The 20,127-nt window shown below is 57.2% G+C and overlaps 10 protein-coding genes across 10 annotated transcripts; 5 read left to right on the top strand and 5 right to left on the bottom strand.

Moving 5' to 3' along the window:
* Positions 1-254: 254 nt before the first annotated feature.
* WHR41_02149 (uncharacterized protein) lies at positions 255-2,115 on the bottom strand. The gene is made up of 2 exons (XM_069370755.1): positions 1,792-2,115; positions 255-1,731 (listed from the first exon to the last, which is right to left on the bottom strand). Exons 1-2 carry the CDS (start codon positions 1,954-1,956, stop codon positions 325-327), a joined length of 1,572 nt encoding a protein of 523 aa, XP_069232261.1. The 5' UTR covers positions 1,957-2,115; the 3' UTR covers positions 255-324.
* A 717-nt stretch (positions 2,116-2,832) lies between these two features.
* Positions 2,833-4,187, top strand: WHR41_02148 (uncharacterized protein). Its single transcript, XM_069370754.1, has 3 exons — positions 2,833-3,354; positions 3,414-3,524; positions 3,577-4,187. The coding sequence occupies exons 1-3, from the start codon at positions 3,025-3,027 to the stop codon at positions 4,036-4,038; spliced, it is 903 nt and encodes a 300-aa protein (XP_069232262.1). The 5' UTR covers positions 2,833-3,024; the 3' UTR covers positions 4,039-4,187.
* Positions 4,188-4,632: 445 nt separating this feature from the next.
* WHR41_02147 (uncharacterized protein) lies at positions 4,633-5,400 on the top strand (the record flags this gene model as incomplete). Its single annotated transcript, XM_069370753.1, has 1 exon — positions 4,633-5,400. The coding sequence occupies one exon, from the start codon at positions 4,633-4,635 to the stop codon at positions 5,398-5,400; it is 768 nt and encodes a 255-aa protein (XP_069232259.1).
* A 155-nt stretch (positions 5,401-5,555) lies between these two features.
* On the bottom strand, positions 5,556-6,653 carry WHR41_02146 (uncharacterized protein; the record flags this gene model as incomplete). Its single annotated transcript, XM_069370752.1, has 1 exon — positions 5,556-6,653. One exon carries the CDS (start codon positions 6,651-6,653, stop codon positions 5,556-5,558), a length of 1,098 nt encoding a protein of 365 aa, XP_069232260.1.
* Positions 6,654-8,132: 1,479 nt separating this feature from the next.
* Positions 8,133-8,752, top strand: WHR41_02145 (uncharacterized protein; the record flags this gene model as incomplete). The annotated part of the gene is made up of 2 exons (XM_069370751.1): positions 8,133-8,609; positions 8,681-8,752. The coding sequence occupies 2 exons, from the start codon at positions 8,133-8,135 to the stop codon at positions 8,750-8,752; spliced, it is 549 nt and encodes a 182-aa protein (XP_069232257.1).
* Positions 8,753-8,968: 216 nt separating this feature from the next.
* Positions 8,969-10,693, bottom strand: WHR41_02144 (uncharacterized protein; the record flags this gene model as incomplete). Its single annotated transcript, XM_069370750.1, has 3 exons — positions 10,596-10,693; positions 10,427-10,543; positions 8,969-10,375 (listed from the first exon to the last, which is right to left on the bottom strand). Exons 1-3 carry the CDS (start codon positions 10,620-10,622, stop codon positions 8,969-8,971), a joined length of 1,551 nt encoding a protein of 516 aa, XP_069232258.1. The 5' UTR covers positions 10,623-10,693.
* A 595-nt stretch (positions 10,694-11,288) lies between these two features.
* On the bottom strand, positions 11,289-12,797 carry WHR41_02143 (uncharacterized protein; the record flags this gene model as incomplete). The annotated part of the gene is made up of 3 exons (XM_069370749.1): positions 12,049-12,797; positions 11,573-11,993; positions 11,289-11,514 (listed from the first exon to the last, which is right to left on the bottom strand). The coding sequence occupies exons 1-3, from the start codon at positions 12,221-12,223 to the stop codon at positions 11,289-11,291; spliced, it is 822 nt and encodes a 273-aa protein (XP_069232255.1). The 5' UTR covers positions 12,224-12,797.
* A 1,656-nt stretch (positions 12,798-14,453) lies between these two features.
* On the bottom strand, positions 14,454-15,500 carry WHR41_02142 (uncharacterized protein; the record flags this gene model as incomplete). The annotated part of the gene is made up of 2 exons (XM_069370748.1): positions 14,454-14,484; positions 14,650-15,500. The coding sequence occupies 2 exons, from the start codon at positions 15,498-15,500 to the stop codon at positions 14,454-14,456; spliced, it is 882 nt and encodes a 293-aa protein (XP_069232256.1).
* Positions 15,501-16,011: 511 nt separating this feature from the next.
* Positions 16,012-17,234, top strand: WHR41_02141 (uncharacterized protein). The gene is made up of 3 exons (XM_069370747.1): positions 16,012-16,356; positions 16,415-16,531; positions 16,593-17,234. The coding sequence occupies exons 1-3, from the start codon at positions 16,330-16,332 to the stop codon at positions 16,911-16,913; spliced, it is 465 nt and encodes a 154-aa protein (XP_069232253.1). The 5' UTR covers positions 16,012-16,329; the 3' UTR covers positions 16,914-17,234.
* Positions 17,235-17,749: 515 nt separating this feature from the next.
* WHR41_02140 (uncharacterized protein) lies at positions 17,750-20,095 on the top strand (the record flags this gene model as incomplete). The annotated part of the gene is made up of 1 exon (XM_069370746.1): positions 17,750-20,095. The coding sequence occupies one exon, from the start codon at positions 17,750-17,752 to the stop codon at positions 20,093-20,095; it is 2,346 nt and encodes a 781-aa protein (XP_069232254.1).
* Between the last annotated feature and the right edge of the window lie 32 nt (positions 20,096-20,127).

Genomic DNA, 20,127 nt, shown 5'->3' with positions numbered 1-20,127 from the left:
CAAGCCATAATCGCGCCATCTATGTCGAGCAGTCATTGGAACGTCCCGGGCACGTGAATGAGGCAGTCGGCTCAGGTCTATGCGTGCACTGATTGGCCGACGCGGCTTTCGCGCTAGTTCCGGGCTTTGTTAGTGAATTGGAAAGACAAGTCGTTGTATGAAGTCCAGATCGGCATTTGAGGCATCAAGAACCATATCTACGTAAGGGTATAGTTATTTCTTGACAAAGGTTGTCAAAAAAATTGCCAAGATGGTTACGTTCGATAATGAAGTCATTGCGCTCGTGCCTATGCTAGTGTATCATGCATGCTTTCCTTTAGTCCCTTAGAGGCTGTCCCGTCCATTGACCTCAAAAACACAGCCTCCGCTACCAGGCTTGCTGACGACGATCGCCTCGCTCAGCTTCTCCTCCGAGATATCAGGGAACCTCTTCTTGTAGTACTCCGCCGTCCACTTCTCCTTAACAGCATCCACCTTTTCCGAAGGCACAAGGTGCACCGAGCAGCCACCCCAGCCAGCACCTGTCAACCGGCTTCCGTAGGCGCCCGCGGAGCGAGCCAGCGAGCACAGCTCGTCGATCTCCGGACACGAGCACTCGTAGATCTCACGACAAGAGTCCTGCGTCTCGTTGAGCAGCGCGCCGAGGTCCTGCAGCAGCTTCTTCGAGTCCTCCTCGGTCTGCGCGGGCGGCGAGTCGAGCAGGTCCATGAACTTGAGCACGCGGATGGCCTCGCCGAAGACGTGCAGGGCGCGCTGGCGCAGGCGGAAGCGCTCGCCGCGCACGGGGAACTTGGTCATGTAGTCCTGCTCGAGCTGGGGGATGGAGATGCCGGTGATCTGGCTGATCTGCTCGCGGGTGTAGCCCTCCTCCTGCGGGAGGTACTGGTCGACCTTGGCGACGAGGTCTTGCAGCTGCTGCTGGAACGTCTCGGCGCCGACGGAGTGGTTGTCTGCGACGCCTTCTTTCTGCTGGAAGTAGGCGTCGTGGAATCCGCGGAGGGACTTGCCCAGAGGGCCGGCGTCGGAGGGGAGCTCCTTGAGGCCGAAGATCTTGCTGAGAACGAGCGCTGCGAGGGTGCATTCGACGACGCGGAGGTTGTAGCACACTGGGCCTGTGGTGTGCTTGTCTGCCGCGACGAAGGATTGTGCGATGACGAAGGTCAAGGGCGTAGAGAGTTCGGGGAAAGAGACATTCTTCGCAGAAAGTTCGGGGACGAAGCTCACGTACAGAGCTTGGCCTTGCAAGGGGAAGACGGAAGCGGCCTGGTCCATACCGCCAGAGTTGACACCGACCGATCGCTCAGAGACGATCGCAACCTCGACCAGCTCCTTCTTGTCAATCTTGTCCTCACCATTCGCCTTCATCACCGCCAGAGATGAGGCACAGACGAAAGCGGCCGAGCTCGACAGTCCGCCACCAGAAGGTACGTTGCCATCTGCCAGAATATCCATGCCTACGCTTTGCTTGAATTCTTTCTGCTTTTGCCTGAGGAGCTTGGTCGCACCAAGGAGACCTGACTTGAAGTAGTTGGACCATTCCAACGTAGAAGAGTCGATCTCTACATCTCCCGACTCGGGAACCTCGAACTCTGTGCTCTTGAACTTTTGGGGGTTGACGTTTGTGAGGCGGATGGTGCTGGGGCCAGAGGATTTCGGCTTGACGGAAACGGCGAGGAGGACATCAGCCGTGACGGCCATAGGGAGGACTTCATAGAGAGAGTAATCAATGTGCTGAGGACACGGTCAGTCCAAGCTCAGGAAAATGTGTAAGATCGGCACGCGAGCACTCACCTCGCCAATGATGTTCACTCTGCCTGGACTTCTGCTGACAAAGTCCGCAGATTTGCCGTATGTGTCTTTGAAAGTCGATAGCAGCTTGTTCCATCTTGTTGTCTGTGCCTGCAGAGCGTCCTCTGGGTAGATCTCGGCGAGCGTGGTCTTGGTCGGCACGGCCATGGTGTCGATGCGAGCCTCGCAAGCTTGGAAGTTCTTATGGATTGAGAGAGGTGGATGATTTTTCGATCGCAGTATTCTGACGAGTCGAGTGAAGGTAACGGGAGAGAATCAGGAGCGGGAAGAGGTCTGCGCAAGTGTACGCGAAAAAGGTGCGGTGGTGGTAAAGTAGTTGATACCCCTCCAAGGCTGGAGGCACCCCACATGTGCCGCGGTCACAGATGCGCCGGCACTCGGCTCCACGTGCTGTCTCTCCACCTTCCGTGAAGTCCCCCCAAACTATGGCCGGCCTTTCACACTGCTTTCTTTAAGGAACGCCTTTTGATTTGGCGAGATTGCACGCGTCGTGCTTTAGGATTGGCGCAAGCTCACTCTGTTCACCTTTTTCTCCGCTGCGTTTTCCGCCTCTATGGCTGCCTGTTAGCCTGGTACCTTGTGCGAGCATCGTTGGCTTGTTCCCTCAACAAGAAACGCCGCCGAATGTCTTCAAATCTCATAGTGGGCACCTTCTTAAATTGACATCTTTATCGATTCATCGAGTGGGGAAAAGGCGCATACCCGCATTCACTTCGTAAATGGCTTGTCAGGCTGCGGCGTTAGCCGGTCCAGGTACCCGTTCGTATTGCATGCAGTTGTGCAAGGTATATATGTATCTAGCGAAGACTACATAGGATGAGTGGTTTGCTGCGACTTGATTTCATCTGTGCGACAATTTGGCTCGCATGGCAGTCATTGAATGACATACTTTCATACGTTGGATATACAGTAGGCACAATCATCCACTCTAATCAAGTGAGTTATCAGATGTACCTGGACAATAGCAGATGTGAGGGGCAGGGGCATCAAGCGGAGAGGTTCCGCAAAGCGTGGCTGCGGTGAGCGTTTCCACCTCACAACGAGCATTTGACAGCTTTCCAATCACACCGATCGCTTCACTCGCATTAAGCGCATTTCACCAAAAGCAACTTGTCTGATTCTGGCTCTTTCAATATCACAGACTCTGATCTAATACGACTCCACGACGTCGTCTCGAGAAAGCTCCCACCGAACCCTGTTTCGCACTAGGCCACCATGGCCTCCTACGGATACCAGCCCGACCAAAGCGCATACTCTGCCCAGAACAACCTCAACTTCTACCAGTCCTCGTACTCGACACAGCCTGTATCAGGGCACAGCACACCCTTCCAAGCGGCATACGGCGGCGCATCTCAAAGTAACGCCTACGCCTCGAACTATGGCTTTGGCGCATTTCCTGGACAACCTGGCGCGACGGGGCAGATGGGCACAGGTCAGAGTGGGCTTAGGACAGGATGGATAGCAGCATTCGGGACAGAAGGATATGAGGGCGAGCCGCCGTTGCTTGAAGAGCTTGGTGTGAACTTCAATCACATTCAGACGAAGGTAAGATTGGTTCATCTGGAGGGTCAAAAAAAGATCAATGAGCTGACTATACCGGGTAGACACTTGCCGTCCTCAACCCAGTTGCGAGGATAGATCAGCATATCATGGACGACTCGGACCTGGCAGGTCCGTTCCTCTTCTGCGCTCTGTTCGGAACATTCCTCCTGCTGGTAAGTGCCCGCAGGCTCAAGCCAAACGATCGAATTGCTTACATCGTCCCAGTCCGGCAAGCTCTGGTTCGGCTACGTCTGCGGCCTCGCCATCCTCGGCGCCATCAGCCTCAACTTCATCTTTTCCATGATGTCCCCGGCTCTCACCCGCGAAGAAGTGAACCAAGCACAAGCCGACGCCCACGGCGGCTACGGCTCCTCCAACCTCTCATCGACCCTCACGATCGGCCGCTCAAGCTCCGTGCTGGGCTACTGCCTCCTTCCGCTCGTAATCGCATCCCTCATCGGCGTGGTGCTGCCCCTGGACTCTTTCTTCGGCTACTGCCTCGTGAGCCTCGCGATCGCGTGGTGCACGTACTCGAGCTCGGGCATGTTCTGCAGCGTCGGTCGCATGACGGATATGAGAGGGCTCGTCGCGTATCCTCTGGCGCTGTTCTACGTGGGCTTTGGCATTATGGCCATTTTCAGCAGCAGGGGCAGCGGTAAGCTGGAGGCTATGAAGGCCGGTGCTTGATCGCAGGTGCTCAAACGGCTTTAACGGAGTGCACGACTTTTACGCTTGTCGGACGCGGTTTGTTGAGCGAAGCATAGCGCATCGATCGGGTAGATAGAGAATGCTCAAAAGAATTCATGGTTGATTTACTCAGCTCGTTCAACTCAATACCTTGGACATGTTTCAGAGTTCGCAATTTGACGTCCGAAGCCTTGTCTTGAAGACGTCTATCGGTGCTTTACTCGAGACAGAGCTTGCGATCAGTTCGTCTTTCCTCGGAATCGTAGGTTTGGTCATGCTGCTTGCCCTGGCCACCCAGAGTGGAGACGCCACGCCCGCTTTGGTCGACGAACATCCCACCTCAGAACCGTAGGTGGCCCACAACAATGACTCCCAGGAACAGATAACAAATATAATCGTCTGGCACTGTCCACTGGTCACATATCAACCGATCACAACACTGCTGCCGTCATTAAACATAAAAGCACACCTCCACCATTCACTCCTACCGACTCAAGACAAGCACACTCCATCGCCACGACCATCGGCCCCTCAGCCATCGAACGACAACATACCGACCCATCTCCAACATTCCCAAGCACCCTTCCAAAGACAATGCCCCCTTCTATCTCCACCCGCGCCTTCATCCAATTCCCCCCTTTCCCCCCTTCCGAACCAACCCATACAACCGTCCTAACCTCCACGCAACACCACTTCGTCGACATCCGGGTCCTCAAAACCGCCCCCACCTCCCAAATCTCCCCTTCAGACCTCGACTGGGCGTTCGCCGGCGTGTCCTCGCGCTCCGGCGCGCACGCGCAGTGGCAGCACTGGGTGGACTCGAGGACGCGCGAGGCAGAGAGCGTTGTGGACAAGGGCGAGATGGTGGAAGGGGGTGAGGAGGGAGTGGAGTTGGAGAAGGGCGTTATGGTCAATCCGGCTACGGGGCTGGAGGGGGAGTATGTGGAGGGGTGGAGGGAGGTTGAGGCTGAGGTGACGGGAAAGGTGGGAGAGGGGGCTGTTGAGGGGGTTTTGGAAGGGTTGAGGAGGGATGGGGTGTGGGTTGAGGGGCTGGGGAAAGGGGGTGAGGGGAGGGTGAGTGTTGTATTGAAGCATGAGAATGCGGAGGTGGGCTCGCGGGGGATGATTGTGAGAGTTGGGCAGCGCTGTCAGGGAGTTGCGAGGGTGGGGGATGAATTTGGGCTTGAGAGCTGGGAGTGGAGCGGGGACTCGGGGTGGCAGAGGAAGTACGTGATGGGGACTATGTCCATTCCATGCGAGGTGTTGAATATGCTAGGGGATCTTGTTGGCAAGGAGACGAAGGTGGGGTATGGTGGAAAAGGTGATTCGATCTGGAGAGCCGTGGAAGCAGAACGTTTCTAAGTGATCAATTACCATCTTCGTTATCGTACAGGCATGAAAGACAGTGTCAAATAAAGAAGGCATATCTCGCAGCAGACAGCAGAAACAACAAGGGAATATCTCTAGCACACATAGCTCGTTATTCAAAGAATGAGGATGGGGCGTAAGTCACTCCATCATACCATGCCTGCTAAGCCTTGGTTCTCTCCGAGAGGTGTGTTTGGCAGTACCACCATACTGGGGAGAGTCGGCATTCTAGGCATGGGTGGAGCGACGGAAGTGTCAAATGGATCTTTGTCGTCGTCCAGCGCAGGGGTGGGTGGAATGGGCGACAGATGGCTTTGGAAGTTCTCGAAGCTGCTGCGAAATGACGGGGGCATACTATTTGGGCAGCCGCCCGAGATAGAATTGCGACCGTAGCTCGGCGTCCGTAAGACCGGGGCACTGCTAGAGCCAGCAGATATGGAGTTCGTTCGCGCCTTGGTGGCATTCAGCGCCACCGACGTGATTGACGAGCTCCGCGAGGTGCTTGGGCTGGGGGTGAAGGCACTGGACAGGCGCCTAAACATTCCAGCCCCTGCCGAAGCAAAGCTGGCGCTGAGCGGGGATGTAGAAGCCACAGAGCTGGCAGGAGAGGAGGGTTGGCTGTTGGTGTCCATGAGCCAAAATACTCCTTTGAGGCCAGTGACCGCAGCGACAATGGAGGCCTTGACTGTGTTGAGGCTGTCCTCAATGCGTATAAAGTCGTTCATCTTTGTTTCTAAGGACTGCATCTGCTGTAGTGTAACCTCAATGCAATCTGCAATGATTGTGGCCCCTGTGATCCACACACTTGCCGCTGACTCCTGGAAGGTTTCCGACTGACCGTTGATGAGGGAGATGGCTGAGTTGGTCATCTTGTCGATAGCGAGATCTGCGATGTTGCATTGCATAGTGATGTCGACATGAAGCTTCGTTTTCCTGCTGTCGTAGGTCGTCTCGCCATCGGCTTCTTCTCGTGTAGATTTCTTGAGGCCATCGTAGACCCTCTGAAACGCGTCTTGATGCACGTAGGCAAGACCTGCATTCAAATTGTCCATTGCTACCAGCAGTGTGTCGACATCATCGCCCATCTGAGCTGAAAGTACGGCCACATGATTGGTGCCTTCTAGCATGCCAGCTGCCTGAAGGCTCTTGAAGAAGGTAAAGTCACCACTTCGGCTGGCGGCATGTAGGCTGCTTCGAATCAGCGCGACGCGCTGTGTCCAATGCAGACGCTTAGTCGGAGTCGCCATTGTGAATGGGGCGGTTCGATCGGATAGATGCGTTTGTATGATCGAGAGTCTAGATCCCAGGTCCTCGTAAGGTCAAAGAGGGTCAGTGGAACGACACGGACGCCAAAGGATTATAAAAGAGCACGACCATGCACCCGGACCGGTTTGAAGCAAGGACGATGTCACCTACGTGCATTAAGATCTTCTTCATTGTTCAATAGTTCTGGTGTTGGAGGCAGCGTGCGGGCCGCATGTCCCCTGTCATTGTTGCGATAATGAGGTGAGGCTCGTCGGCAAAAATCACCCCGTCTTTGGGCAGTACAGTAAGACGCTGAGGAAGTGTTCCAGATGCATGCATACAGTCGGTAGCGAGATCAAGATGGTGCTGCGGCCTTGGAAGCGAAGAGATCCTTTGTTCCGAAGTAAAGAACCGCTTGCGGTTGCTTCACGGCCTTGTGGGAAACATACTTCTAGAAAGTTTAAATGATAAAGAAAGCAGACATCGCCGATCGTCGAACAGCACGAGCGAGGTGAAACAGCAGAGATTCTTTTCAGGTGTTCGGGTCAAAGGACGAGATGGTGGGATTTCGCGAAGGGGTTGCCTTGGAACCTGAAAATCGGGCTCCATGAACCACAGTCCGGCAAGGCAGATGCTCGGGCATAACCAGCGTAGCTGAAGTGATACAGTGCGCATAGTTTTTGAGGTCTATGAAAATTTGTGCTAAGATGATCATCTCCGAATCTTTCTGAAGTAGTCTTCAAAATGAAAGGGGAGGGTGACACAAGACCTTCTCTTTTATAATTACTATCGAGACCTGACGTCGCTCGGAGAGTCTATGAAATTGATAATGTGAAACACGCTGCAGCAGGGCTGCGATTACTGCAATTCTTTGAGTGAGAAGTGTTCGGGCAAATTGAATTCATCGAGGTACTGGACATGTAGCACGCCAACGCGAAGGATTTGGGGAGACAAACGTCACTCGCCTTTGAGGTCCGTGCAACCTTTTGCCAGACCCCTGTTGCTGCGTTCCTAAGGCCCACTATATTCGCGTGCACTGCATGGTACCTGCGTCGGAATCCTTCGACATGTCTACCTAGAAGCAGACGAAACAATACACGGATCATTTCGCAGAGGGATAAGGAACCCAATAATGGACAATTTGCACTCCGGTCCCGGGGATTCATCATCTCAGCCCTCGAAACTCAGTGAGGGTGTAATTGAGATTTGCCAGTCTGATCGGAGTTGGAGGTAGGATCGTCATATCTAGTGGAACTTGACGACGTTTTTCAGGCGAATGGCTGGTTGAGGTGGAGTTCGGGCTGCCTCTGCCGTGAGGTACCTAACTCATGCCTAATTCTACTTATAGAAAGCAAGGACGACTCGCTCTGCCTTTCAACCTCTCCATTTCAACCACACAATCCGTTTCTCAACTACAACATACATTACTTCAAACCTCCCATCAAAACCGAACGACATACATCCTCTCCTAACCCGCCAAGATGCACCTCTCCACCGCCCTCCTCACAGCCCTCACAACCCTCGCCACCGCCCTCCCAACAAACTACACCAACGCTCCGGGCGCCAGCACAAACAACCCAACCGACTTCCTCCTCCTAACAACCACCTCCCCCGACCCGCGCACAAACAGCACCCTCCTCCCGAACGCAAACCTAACCTCACTCTTCGACCCCCTCGCGCAAACAAACTACCTCCTCCGCCTGACCGGCCCGGGCTACAACACGCTCCCGCGCTTCAACCTGACCTCCGACGGCACGCTCGAGACCGAGGCCGCGGGTCCGCACGGCGTCGGCGAGTTCGAGTACAACAGCACGCGCGTGGCGGCGGGCGAGGAGCTGATGTTCGCGCCGGCGAAGCAGGGGAAGGGGAACCTGGCGCTCGAGGGAGGGTTTCTGTTGACCGTTGGGGGCGAGAGAGAGGGGTGGAGGGTTTGTGAGGGGGATCTGGGTCAGCAAGTGGTATGTTGCCTTTCTATTTTGGTGGGGTTTGGATTTTTTCTCTTTCGCTAACGGTTCGTGCGTCTTTGCAGGTCTCTTGGAAGGGGAACGATTCTAGCTGTACCGACACCTACGTGCAGGCTGTGCAGAATCCGCCGTACTGAGCGGCTCTGTAGGGGAGATTGCAATTGTGTATGATGGCTTGATCCTTGAGGAGAGAAACGGAACGAATTTTGTACGATGAAGGATTTCCGAAGACCGGACGCTTAACGAAATATAACACGTCACAAGACAATACAATATCTACACACTTAGAAGAGACGAGACGGCAGCGCTGGCTGCCATGTAATATACAGCTCTATCGCAAAACAAAAACATGACTATAAGAAACTCAGCCCAACCCCAAAGCTCAACCCCTTCCTGCCCTCCTCGCCCTTCCTCATCACAAGCGGCAGCGAGAAATTGACCTCAAACCTCGCCGCCGGGTGCGCATACACCAGCCCAAAACCCGCCGCCGTGCTCGGCAGCCCATTGCTCAGCTCGTCGACGGTCTGCTTGAAACTGCTGCTCACGTCGCCCGAGCTCATCGCCTGCTCCTTGTCCTCGCGCGTGTCCTTCAGCGCCAGCAGGCGGCCCGCGTTGATGAACGTCTGGAAGCGCAGCGGGGTGTCCTTGCCCATGCGCGGGATGGGGAAGAGCAGCGAAGCGCCGCCCGCGGCGTAGACGTCGCCGCCGAGCGCGTCCTGGCCTTCGCGAGGGCCGAGGCCGGAGAGGCGGAAGCCGCGGACGTCCGTGGGGCCGCCGAGCTGGAAGCGGTCGTTGACCCTGCTCTGCGAGGGCGCGGGCTGGCCGTTGAGGGTCAGGGGGTAGAGGAGGCCGCCGCGGAGGCCGGCGGTGAGCGAGATGCCGCTGTCGCCTCGGATGCCGGGGATGGGGATGGGGACGGCGCCTTGGGATTCGAGCTCGAATTTGCCGAATGCGACGTCGCCTTTGAGGGGGCCGAGGCCGGCGATCTCGGTCATGGTCTTGAGCAGATAGCCGCGAGAGGGCATCATGGGGATGTCTCTGGTGTCGTTGGTCCAGGTGTGAGAGAGGGAGGACTTGAAGCTGTCGCCCGCGTCTGCGCGGATACTGGGAGACGCCTTCTCCGCCAGACCTGTCACTTGTCTCCACATACCAGTGTAGGCGAAATCATGCTGGCTGCCCGGAGAAGTGCGCCAAAGGAACCTCGTAGAGCCACCCCTCAGTACCTCCTCGTGCGAAGCCCAAGTCTTGAGCGTGCTGCTCGCCAACCCACCAACCTGCCACCTCAGATCCGGGTTGGCCAGCACCGGCGTGTCGAAGTTCGCGCTGTACGCGCTCCTGGTCCTGGTACCCAAGCTGGCATTCGCGTTCAAGCTTTCGGCTCCGCCAAAGATGTTCCTCAGCACGACGTTCAAGTATGCGCTTCCCTCCGAGCTGCCTGCCTCAGTTCCTGTCTTGATCGTGTACCTGCCCCTCTCTCTCGCGCTGATGAAGACTGCATGGTCCGTGGGTGTGCTCGAAGGGTCGGTCTGGTCCGGGGTGTCGATGTAGGTGCTGATCGGGCGGTGGAAGATGTCGAGGCGGTCCAGCTTGTCGACTGCGCCGCCAATCTCGGCAAGAGCCTCCTTCAGCGTGTACGTAGTGTCGCGGTTATGGGAGAGAATCGGGTGGAAGATGCGCTCAAGGAACTCGGTGCGGGTGTTCGGCGCGCCGACCATGCGGACAGACGAGATGGTCACGGGCTTGGTGGAATTGGCGCCAATCTAGGAGGATTAGAAGGCGCTCGGTAGTATCTGAGCTCGCAGATGACTCACGATCTCAGCCTGCCGGCGCTGAGCGCGCTCATACTGCACGTGTGCCCTCTCATTGAGCTCCCTCTCTTGCTGCTCGATCACCTTCGGGTCCATCGGCTGCTTCAGCTGTTGGAAGACCTGCGCGCGTGTGAGCTTTCTAATGTCATGGTAGGGTATGGCAATGGCTTACATCGTCTCCCGGAGTAGGAACAGCCATCGCTCTGGAGGTATGTATGCGTCTGCAACACAAAGCGTCGCCCCTCCGGCAGAATAATGTTGCTAGACCGCGCGATTGGGGTTCGAGGCGCGGAGCTCGAGCCACTCCACCTCGGGAAAGCTCGCGTGCGACTCCAGCCGCCGCAAGAGGGCGAGGAATGCGATACCTTCAAACATAACACGCAATGAGACGACAGGATGCACGGAATTGTGCACAGCAGCGATTCAACCTCTGACTGAAGCAGAGAATCTATTGGGTATCATTGTATGCTTCTATATGAAAAGAAAAATGCACGTCAACATCAATAACCGTGCTACGCCTTGAAGCATGCAGCCGACCAAGAGACCAGACAAGAGACCAACGAGCTCCTCAACTCTCGGAAAACAAATAAGCTCCATTACCGACTATCCCACCCACCATCCGCAACGCCACTCGTCAGCTTCGCAAGGCTCATCTGGCCAAGAGTCCGTGGGCTCTGCCTCCAACCGGCATGACCTCTCTTGAACCCAAGCACCAGCGAGCTGAAATCCGACGTCTCGCTGCCCTCCCTCGAGTCGAAACTCTGCGGGCTCTCATGGCTCTCCAGCAGGCTCGACAGTCGACTATATCGCAGCTTCTGCTTCTCCGGCGTATACCTTTCAATCTGGCCTCGCATCGGCTGATCGATTAATTTGTGGCCGCCGGAGTAGGCTCGCGCGGCATGTCGGCTGCCGCGCCTTCGGGCGCGGTGTTGTGTGCCTTTTCTGCGCTGTCTTCGGACTCGTCCATCGCGTACGCGGCTTCGGGGTCGCGGTGGGGGTCGGTCTGGGCCATCTCGGCGGCGCGGGCGTGGGCGGTGAGGGGGCCGGGGCCCTTCTCGGCGTTGTCGATGGAGTAGAACAGGATGACGCAGCTGGGGAGTTGTCAGTGGGGGGGTTCGTAAACGGCGTCCATAACCAGCAGGGGCGTACCTAGCAAAGGTAAAGACAAAGCCGAGCCAGACGAAGACCACGGCCGCGAGCGCGCGGCCGTTGTCCTTGTAGCGGAGCGGCGTGATCGAGTACTTCTTGTACTGCCTGAGCAGCTCCTCGGCTTCGGAGGGACTCACGCCGTCGACGTATCCGCTGTTGCGCGCGGTGATGATCGTCAATTCGAGCGCGGAGGCGAGGACGAAGACGACGGACGCGACGCCGCAGCCTTTCCACGCGATGCGGATGCCGCGGTCTTCATGGCGCATGGGCCAGAAGAGGTCGAAGAAGAACGCCGCGCCGAAGATGAAGGCCGTGAAGACGCCGGCGAAGATGTTGAAGGACGCTGCGCCAACGTAGTCATTGTTGTAGTTGTAGGCGCTGGGGTTGAGCTTTTGGACCAGCTTTTGTTCGTCGACGTAGTCTGCGACACTGTCAGCATCGATACAGGGTAAGCGAGGAGTGAAGCGAAGACATACTTGAAAGCGCTGATGTTCCAAGCGACTCGGAGACGACGGTGAAGATCAGAGCCAGCTGGTATACGATGAACTTGGTTCGTCGCAAGTGATAGTCCTTGTTGCCGAACATGTAGCTGCTCTTGAACTTTCCCCATTTCATCTCACCGAGGTTCAGACCCCAGATGGTAGGCGCCATGGTGTACTAAGGTATACTAGACTCCGCGGAGTGCTAGAGTGATCCAGTGATAGATGCGCAAGTATACCTGATGTTGATATGAAGTTCAAATCGCCCGCTGCGAGAGATGTGGCGACGTCAGATGTACGTGAGCGAGACAAAGCAAGAACAACGTTCAAGGAAGCACAAGAGAAGAGGAAAGGCAGAACAACTAGAAGGGAAGACCTGACCGGCGTTTGTAATAGCAGTCGCAGGACCCGACCCTTACCTAGGACGAAAGGGCGATCGTTCGTTAACACGCTTACACAAGCAACAGCGAGGCCGTCAGAATCGCGATGTACGTACTCGTTGCGTGGGAGTTCTCTTGCCCAACCACACGCGGCGCGACGTCCGTTCCCGCGAAGACGCCATTGGCCTCCGCCGGCGCTGCGAGATGATGGAGGGTGTCATATGAGACGAATCGGCAGTGAGCCCGTGAGAGGAGGAATCGACTGATGGCCGGGCGAAACTCCGGAAGGAAACGGTTGACGTCGTTCTCCCCGCCTGGACCGTTCGGCCATTGCTTGCAGCGTGTGAAATGCCATGTCTGCGCGAAGACCAGCGATGCCATCGAAGACCGCGATCCTCCATCTCGTCTTCAGACAAGAACAGGATTGGCAAGGCTTCGCATAGCCAAGTCGCGAGGCTCAGAGTTTCTTCTCGGCAACAAGCCGCTCTCGCCGCGCTCGGCGCAACCCTCATGATCTGCAAACACGGCAGCGCGTGCAATCTCGCTCCCCTTGCTCCTATGACTTCACATGGCAGCAGAAAAAGTGCAGTGTGGCGATCCCCGCCATCTCGCTCGCTCGAACGTCGCCTCTCTCCAGAGCACCCACCCTCGTCATCGTGGAGATAAGATCGATGGAGGGTTGAGATCGAGGGCTTGGGACGCGCAACGAGCGCACTTTGTTCGCGCCGGTCTCGCCCCGGCTCTTGATGGCCACGGCACAAGTTTCCAAGGTCTTGACGGTGGTGGTCAAGCATAGGCGAAGTAGGTTGAAGCTACCGCATTCGTTCTTGTTCATCGTCGAATCACTTCCTTCTCGTCGGCGGTCTGACTCGTGTTGGTCGGCGAATGGAGTAGCCACTTCACTGGCTTTGAACAGCCAGACGCCAATCATCCGAATCCTTGCCGCGAAGTACATGTGAGTCCGTGGGAAGGACCATGATTCCTCGGTGGCATGGCAGGCTACATCATTGTGTTTGACGTGTCTTGAGATGCTTGGAAGTCACATAGACGCCTATCTCGCATTGTCAGCGCGGATTATCAGACAGCACTCGCCACACTAAGGTAGGTTGAATATCAGGTTTCATGTGCCACAGGCTTTCGGATACTTGTAAGACTCAACGAAGTCCTGAACTGATGATGGTCTCCAATGTGACGTTGTCGATCCAACCTCCATCACACCCACTCGACCGACACGAGTCTCAAATCCCACCTGGACGCGGTGACAATCACAGACGACAAAGACGAAAGTGGAACGAAGAAAATGTGGCCGACGACTTCAATTCCTCAAACCCCTACAACAACGCTACCTAGCACTCTCCACGCCATCCACACTTGCATTCCTCACAACAATCCCTTCAAGCTTCAGAGAACGAACAAACTCAAGCGTCAAGGCCAGCTAACAGGGTAAAGGTTAATCGCGCAGCAGCTTTTAACCCGCCGACTTATCAGTCTCCACAGCCAGTGAGGAGACGTGACGCAGTCGACGGGTATCACGCATAGTTGCGCCTTCGCTTCGCCCTCGAGCACAGGAACGCAAGAGGCAGCGGCAGACGATGTTGGCAGTCTGGTGGGTGAATCGAAAATGGCTGTACGATGACAGGGCAGAGGGGGGTGTTGTCCACGCGAAGGCAGTCGCGTTGGTGGCTGGTGGTTCCCTTGCTGCGGAAGACAAGTTCCACAGCAAGATGGAGATGGGGGCCGGAGACACGGAGACCGCGCCTCTGACAGCTGACGCTGCGGGCTCGACCCGACACAGTCTGGTTAATACAAGGAAAAGCGGACGTGGTTGTCCGAGAGTTGCGAGGTGTTCTGACGCCGTGGGGAAAGCAGAAAGAGCTCCGTAGTCGCGGGCTCGGGACAGGTGGTTAGATTTCCAAACAGTCTGGCGGGAATGCAAATGGTCGAGTGGTACATGTCAACAATCTTGGGTTGGATGCTCCGGAGGACGAGATCCTGCGGGGCGGGTCTTTTGTGGTGAGTGAATCACTTGTTGATGTCAGGGGTGCGGACGTTGCTATACAGATGGTCTGTTAGTCTGTGTCTTCGCTGTTGGAAGACGATTTGGACGCGAAGCAATACTGCAACAACCAGCAACGCAACAAAATGATAAAGCACAAAGCAGAAACGCCGACTGTCGAAGCGTGGTCAGCACAGAGTGGTAGGAAAACGCGAGACTTGCCCGATCTCCGAGATATCGTCAATGTGATTACACATGGCCACGAAGAGGTCAAAGAAGAACTGCGTGTCTCCCTTCTCCATCTCCATCTGCATCGTGCCGCTGCGCCTGAAGGTCTTGCGGCTGCGGATGACAAGTGCTAGGTAGTGGGCTCTGAGGCGGGAGTCGCTGGGCGGCGTGTTCGCATAAGCGAAGCGTGCGCTGCGCAGGATGGTCGCGACGTCAATGCCAGTCTGCAGGCCTTGCTTGCGGAGAGCAAGGCGCTGGAGGTCTGGCAAGCCGAGGCGGAGCGCAGAGCAGTAGATGACTGTGTCGCGGAGGACATAGTCGCCCACGCCGTGGTGGTACGTTGTAGCGGCCTCATTGAAGCCGACGAACTTCTTGGGGTGATCGTCCGGGTGTTCCGAACGGGGGGTGATTGTCGGGTCTTGCACGTCCTCGAGCGACCACGTGCTCCGCTTCTTGTCGTGCAAAAGGCGGGGGTAGTAGTCGCCCTTGTAGAGGTACTCGAGGATGGCGCTGAAGACCTCTGGCTCCTCGTCTGGGAGACTGATGCGGCGTTGGCCTGGAGTCGAGAAGAATTGATCACGACATGCCGTAGCGAACCACGGAGATCGCGACAAGACATCCTCGTGCGCGGCGAACAGACGCTGGTCCTCGCCGACGACAATCGTGACGATCGCACTGTTCAGCTTGGGAGAGGCGCCTCCGATCGACGGAGACGTCTCAGGCGTCGTCGCCTCGTTCAAGGCCTCGCGCATCCTCTGCTTGGCGTCATCGCGAAACGAGCGTTTCGACACCTTTCTCGCCTTGCCCGCGCGATCTTTCGACGCGGCAAAGGACCGCTTGAACATGGTGAGTCGGTGCGAGAGAGCTCGGGCGTCCAAACGAGAGAGGGAATGGTCGCGGTGAAAAGAGCGTGGAGGGAGGGTTGATCGACGCGCGCTACACGGAAGCCTACCTTGACGGCGGACTTGGTGGTTGACTGCAGCGGTGACGAGAACGAGGCGGCGCGACGGCGGACGAGGAGGGGTGTCTATATAGAGACGCGCACCCCTGCACTTCTGCCTGCCTCCAACGTGCGCCTCAGCCTCGTCGGCGCCCAATGTGGCATGGCTCTATCGCGTCCTCACGTGCGCGCCCAATCACCTCGGTGCACGCGGCCAAGGCGACGCTGATCGCTTGGTCGGCGGGGTTGGGGATCTGGCGGTGCCGGCAGGCTGGGTTGGGCCATGTCGCATTGGGAGATACACGGAAATAGAGTCATATGCTCTGTTGTACTGTAGTTCAGAGTGATGTATGGATGCTGCATACTCGAAGCGTCTTGTCTAGACTACATGTGCTGTACATGGTCGACAACGGTGGAGTGTGACGCAACGTCCAAGACATGGAGCCTCAGGCTGCGCGAGCCGTGATTCGCGACCTTGATGGGTGGAGAGGACCCCGAGCGTGCCTGTCAGCCTTAAGGCAGCCGTGCATGCAGCGCTCCGTCATACATGGGCGGCTGCGTGCTGCTGCGCCGTTTCACGCGCGTGAGCCGGCCACTTTCTCTTCTACTGCTCTGACCACGACTTGCAAGCACTGATAGCACTGTCGTTTGAGCCACTGACCTCCCTCGTGAAACACTTTTTCTTTTTCTGGACCGCTTCTCACTCCGATCAGCAGGGCGGACAAACATCCAACATGGCCGCCAACAAGCGCATCATGAAGGTAAGCATCGCTTCTTCAGTGACCTCGCTGAGAAACAAATGACTGACAATCCCCGCAGGAGCTGGGCGACATCAACTCCCAGCCGCCCGCAGGATGCACCATCAATCTGCCCAACGAGAGCGACATCAACAACTGGGAAGTCACCATGCAGGGCCCGCCCGAGTCCGTCTACGCGGTGAGTTATTCCAACATCATCCTTGGTAAAATTTTGAAAATGCTCTGACAGCAATGACCAGGACGGCCACTTCAAAATCCACGTCTCACTCCCCAAGGACTACCCCTTCAAGCCACCTGGCATCAGCTTCAAGACCAAGATCTACCACCCAAACGTCTCCAACGACGACAGAGGAGCCATGTGCTTGGGCATGCTCCGCCCAGATGAGTGGAAGCCTCCGAACAAGATCAAGGATGTGCTGGCGCTCGTGAGGACGGTGCTTGCTGCGCCGCAGCCGGACGACGCCGTGGAAACGGGCATTGCTGAGCAGTTCAAGAACGACAAGGCTGCTTTCGAGAACAACGCGAGGGACTGGGTGGAGAGATACGCGAAGGGTGCGTAGAGGATGGATTTTTGCATGCGGCAGGTGATAGCGCCTTTCTGGACATTTGGGGATGACACGGCGACGACGTCAACGACATTGGCATGGCATTGAGCAGGGGTAGCGACACGGCACGAGGCAAGGTTTTAGAATGCATGGCGTCTATTTGAATAGGGCACACTGCGGCTGCCTCAGTGCAGGCTCCGCGGGCTAAAGCCACATATATACCTTCCACAGGATGAGGAAGGACGGGCGTTTAGGGCGTTGAATGTGGTGGATGAGTTTCTCACACCTCCCGCCAGTTGTTATGAAGACGCAGAATCGAAGCAGTCCACAAACCAAGCACCAGTCTCACCGTCTGCCCCGTGTCATGGGTGCTCGCGTGCGTGCCACCCCCATTCGGCCAATGCGTTCCTGCGGCGGCCGGCGTTTGTGTGAGACAGCGAACCGTCGGCACGTTGTTCTCCCGCGCTTCGTTTGGCAGAGCCGAAATGCAAACAGGCTCACGGGCTCCAACCTCAGCCCTGGCCAACGGTCGTGCAGCGCCGACGTCCAACGGCCGCCTGCTAGTCACGACCGCTGCAATCTCCCACACGCACCTGCGAGCAGAGCATTGGTGAGCTCCTCCAGCGTCCAGCCCGCCCATGGTCCGCCAGCCCCGGCACCGAGCGCCCTCCTGCTTCATTTTGGCACCTGCGGGCGACCACAGCATGCCACTGCATCTCCGGTAGCACACGCCCACCCGATGCACTCTCTGCCACGACTGCATTCACAGCGATGACGAGGCGGCGGAGGCGCGTTGATCCACCTATTTCCGCAAACCCTGCAGCAGCACCCGTCCAACCACTTCTCCACGCATGCAGCATAGAGGCCCTGAGGCAGCGTCCAGCCCATCCGTCGCCGCGGCCCTCTACCAGGCCATGAACACCCCCCACTCGCCCTTCGTCGAGTCCCCCAGCGCTCTGCCCGCCCCGGAACCTCACCTGCCGCTGCGCAAGGCCTCGGCCCAGCGCCTGCAGCAGCAGCAGGGCCCTCGCCGAAGCCGACCGCTGTTCACACCGACCTCCCACGGCTTCAATCCGTCCCCAGTCGAGCCGCTGCCGCACATTGACAACATCTCTGCGAGCTCCGAGCATGCCTTTGCAGGCAGGGATGCGAGAGGAAAAAGACCTTTCCGAATGCCGCCTGGCGTGGAGGCAATGCGAGAGACGCCAGACATGAGGGCCCAGCAGCCAGAACCGCCGAGCTCGAGCAGCACGATCACTGAAAACGAGAGACCGCCTCCTTCGCCCCAAATACCGCCGCCTTCTCCCCGACTTTCCACAAAATTGAAAAAACTACGGAGTCCGAAGTCATTAGGAGATGGAATACGAGGCATCAAATCCCGGGTCACGAGCGGCACCTCTGCTAGCTCGCGGAATGGCAGGGACACTCCGGACTCCCTCAGCGCCATCAGACCCGGTTTGATCGATGATGAAGCGAGGCAGTCTTCGAGATCAGGCTTGACGAGCCATTCGAGCTTCGCCAACACAGACAGCGTGCATACTGGAGATCGCAGCAGCATGGCTACAGGCCACAGCTCGCACAGCGAGTTCGTCCATGTATATCCCAACTGGCCCGAGACGGAACAAGGAAAAGAGAGTTTCGACGTCGACGACATGATCGGCATGTACGAGGACGGTTTCGAGAGCGTCAAAGGCAGCATGGAAATCCCGAAGCGAAGCACAGACGTCTCGAGCAGGAGGTCTATCCAGGAGTACAGACCGTCCTCTGCTCAATCGCACCGTCCGGTCTCGAAGCATATCCGGCCGCCGGCTATGCACCGGCGCAGCCAGAGTGCAAGTCTGCTGAACCGCATTAAGCCAAACTTCGAAGAGGCGTTTCCGCCTCCACCGCCGCCTGCGGTGGACACGCAGCGCACGTCGGAGCAGATCATAAGAGGCCAAGGCTTCCCAGACGCGGCGAACAATGGGTCAGCCAAACAGCCCGTAATCCCCGAGCCTGTTCCTCGCGATCGGTATGGCTTCAAAAAGGGCTCGCACCATGTATCTGTACAGCAGTATGACGAGTGGAATCGGAAATACACTGAACACGTAGAGCGAAGACGAAAGAAGTGGCATGCTCTAATGAAGTCGTACGGCCTGAGTACCGAGAACCCGATTCGATTTCCACCGAAAAGCGATAAAGTCAAGCGCTACGTACGCAAAGGCATCCCTCCTGAATGGCGCGGAGCTGCATGGTGGTGGTATTCAGGAGGCCCGGGTTTTGTAGCAAAACATCCCGAAATGTATCGCCGGCTGCTCGAAGACGTGCGAGCCGGCAAGCTCAGCGACAACGATCGCGAGCACATTGAGCGCGACCTGAACCGAACCTTCCCAGACAACGCGCGCTTCAAGCCTGACCCGACAACCCCCCACGATGCCCAGGTCGGTGCAGACGGCGGCCGCAAATCCAACGTGCCCGAAGTGCCCATCGTCCGAGCACTCCGTCGTGTCCTGCAAGCCTTCGCCGTGCACAACCCATCAATAGGCTACTGTCAATCGCTCAACTTCATCGCGGGCCTCCTCCTCCTCTTCCTCGACCAAAACGAAGAGCAAGCCTTCGTCCTCCTCACCATGATCACCTCGACGCACCTCCCGGGAACGCACGGCGTCACGCTCGAAGGCGCCAACATAGACATCGCCGTCCTGATGTCCTGCATCAAAGACGCGCTCCCCGCCGTCTGGGCGAAGCTCGACGACAAGGGCGCCGGCGGCGGCGCCATCGCGGCCGACGACACGGCGCAGGCCCTGCGCCTGCCGACCGTCAGCCTCGCCACCACGGCCTGGTTCATGTCGCTCTTCGTCGGCACGCTGCCGATCGAGTCCGTGCTGCGCGTCTGGGACTGCCTGTTCTTCGAGGGCAGCAAGACGCTCTTCCGCATCGCGCTGTCGATCTTCAAGTCCGCCGAGCGCCAGATCTTGCCCGTCAGCGATCCCATGGAGGTCTTCCAGGTCGTGCAGACGAGTCCGCGCAGTATGCTGGATGTCAATGCGCTGATGGAGGTGTGTTTCCGGCGGAGAGGCGGGTTCGCCAATGTTAGTCAGGAGATGGTCGAGAGGAGGCGTGAGGAGAGGAGGGAGCAGGTCAAGCTTGGTGTTGTGCATAGAGAGACGGGGTTGGGGAGGTTGAAGACTAAGTTGAGGAGGGGCACGAAGCCTTGAAGTCCCGACGACTCGCTACCCGTGATGGGTCC

Source organism: Cladosporium halotolerans (genome assembly GCF_011745625.1).
Source record: "Cladosporium halotolerans strain TM138-S3 chromosome Unknown Sca5, whole genome shotgun sequence".
Lineage (NCBI taxonomy): Eukaryota > Fungi > Ascomycota > Dothideomycetes > Cladosporiales > Cladosporiaceae > Cladosporium > Cladosporium halotolerans.
This window is presented reverse-complemented; position numbering and strand designations above follow the sequence as displayed.

Coding starts and splice junctions, on each gene's coding strand:
- WHR41_02148 (XM_069370754.1), top strand. CDS start 3,025: ATGGCCTCCTACGGATACCAGCCCGACCAAAGCGCATACTCTGCCCAG. Junction 3,355..3,413: donor TCAATCACATTCAGACGAAG/GTAAGATTGGTT, acceptor TATACCGGGTAG/ACACTTGCCGTCCTCAACCC. Junction 3,525..3,576: donor TCGGAACATTCCTCCTGCTG/GTAAGTGCCCGC, acceptor ACATCGTCCCAG/TCCGGCAAGCTCTGGTTCGG.
- WHR41_02141 (XM_069370747.1), top strand. CDS start 16,330: ATGGCCGCCAACAAGCGCATCATGAAG. Junction 16,357..16,414: donor CCAACAAGCGCATCATGAAG/GTAAGCATCGCT, acceptor CAATCCCCGCAG/GAGCTGGGCGACATCAACTC. Junction 16,532..16,592: donor CGCCCGAGTCCGTCTACGCG/GTGAGTTATTCC, acceptor AGCAATGACCAG/GACGGCCACTTCAAAATCCA.
- WHR41_02149 (XM_069370755.1), bottom strand. CDS start 1,956: ATGGCCGTGCCGACCAAGACCACGCTCGCCGAGATCTACCCAGAGGAC. Junction 1,732..1,791: donor GAGTGAACATCATTGGCGAG/GTGAGTGCTCGC, acceptor CCGTGTCCTCAG/CACATTGATTACTCTCTCTA.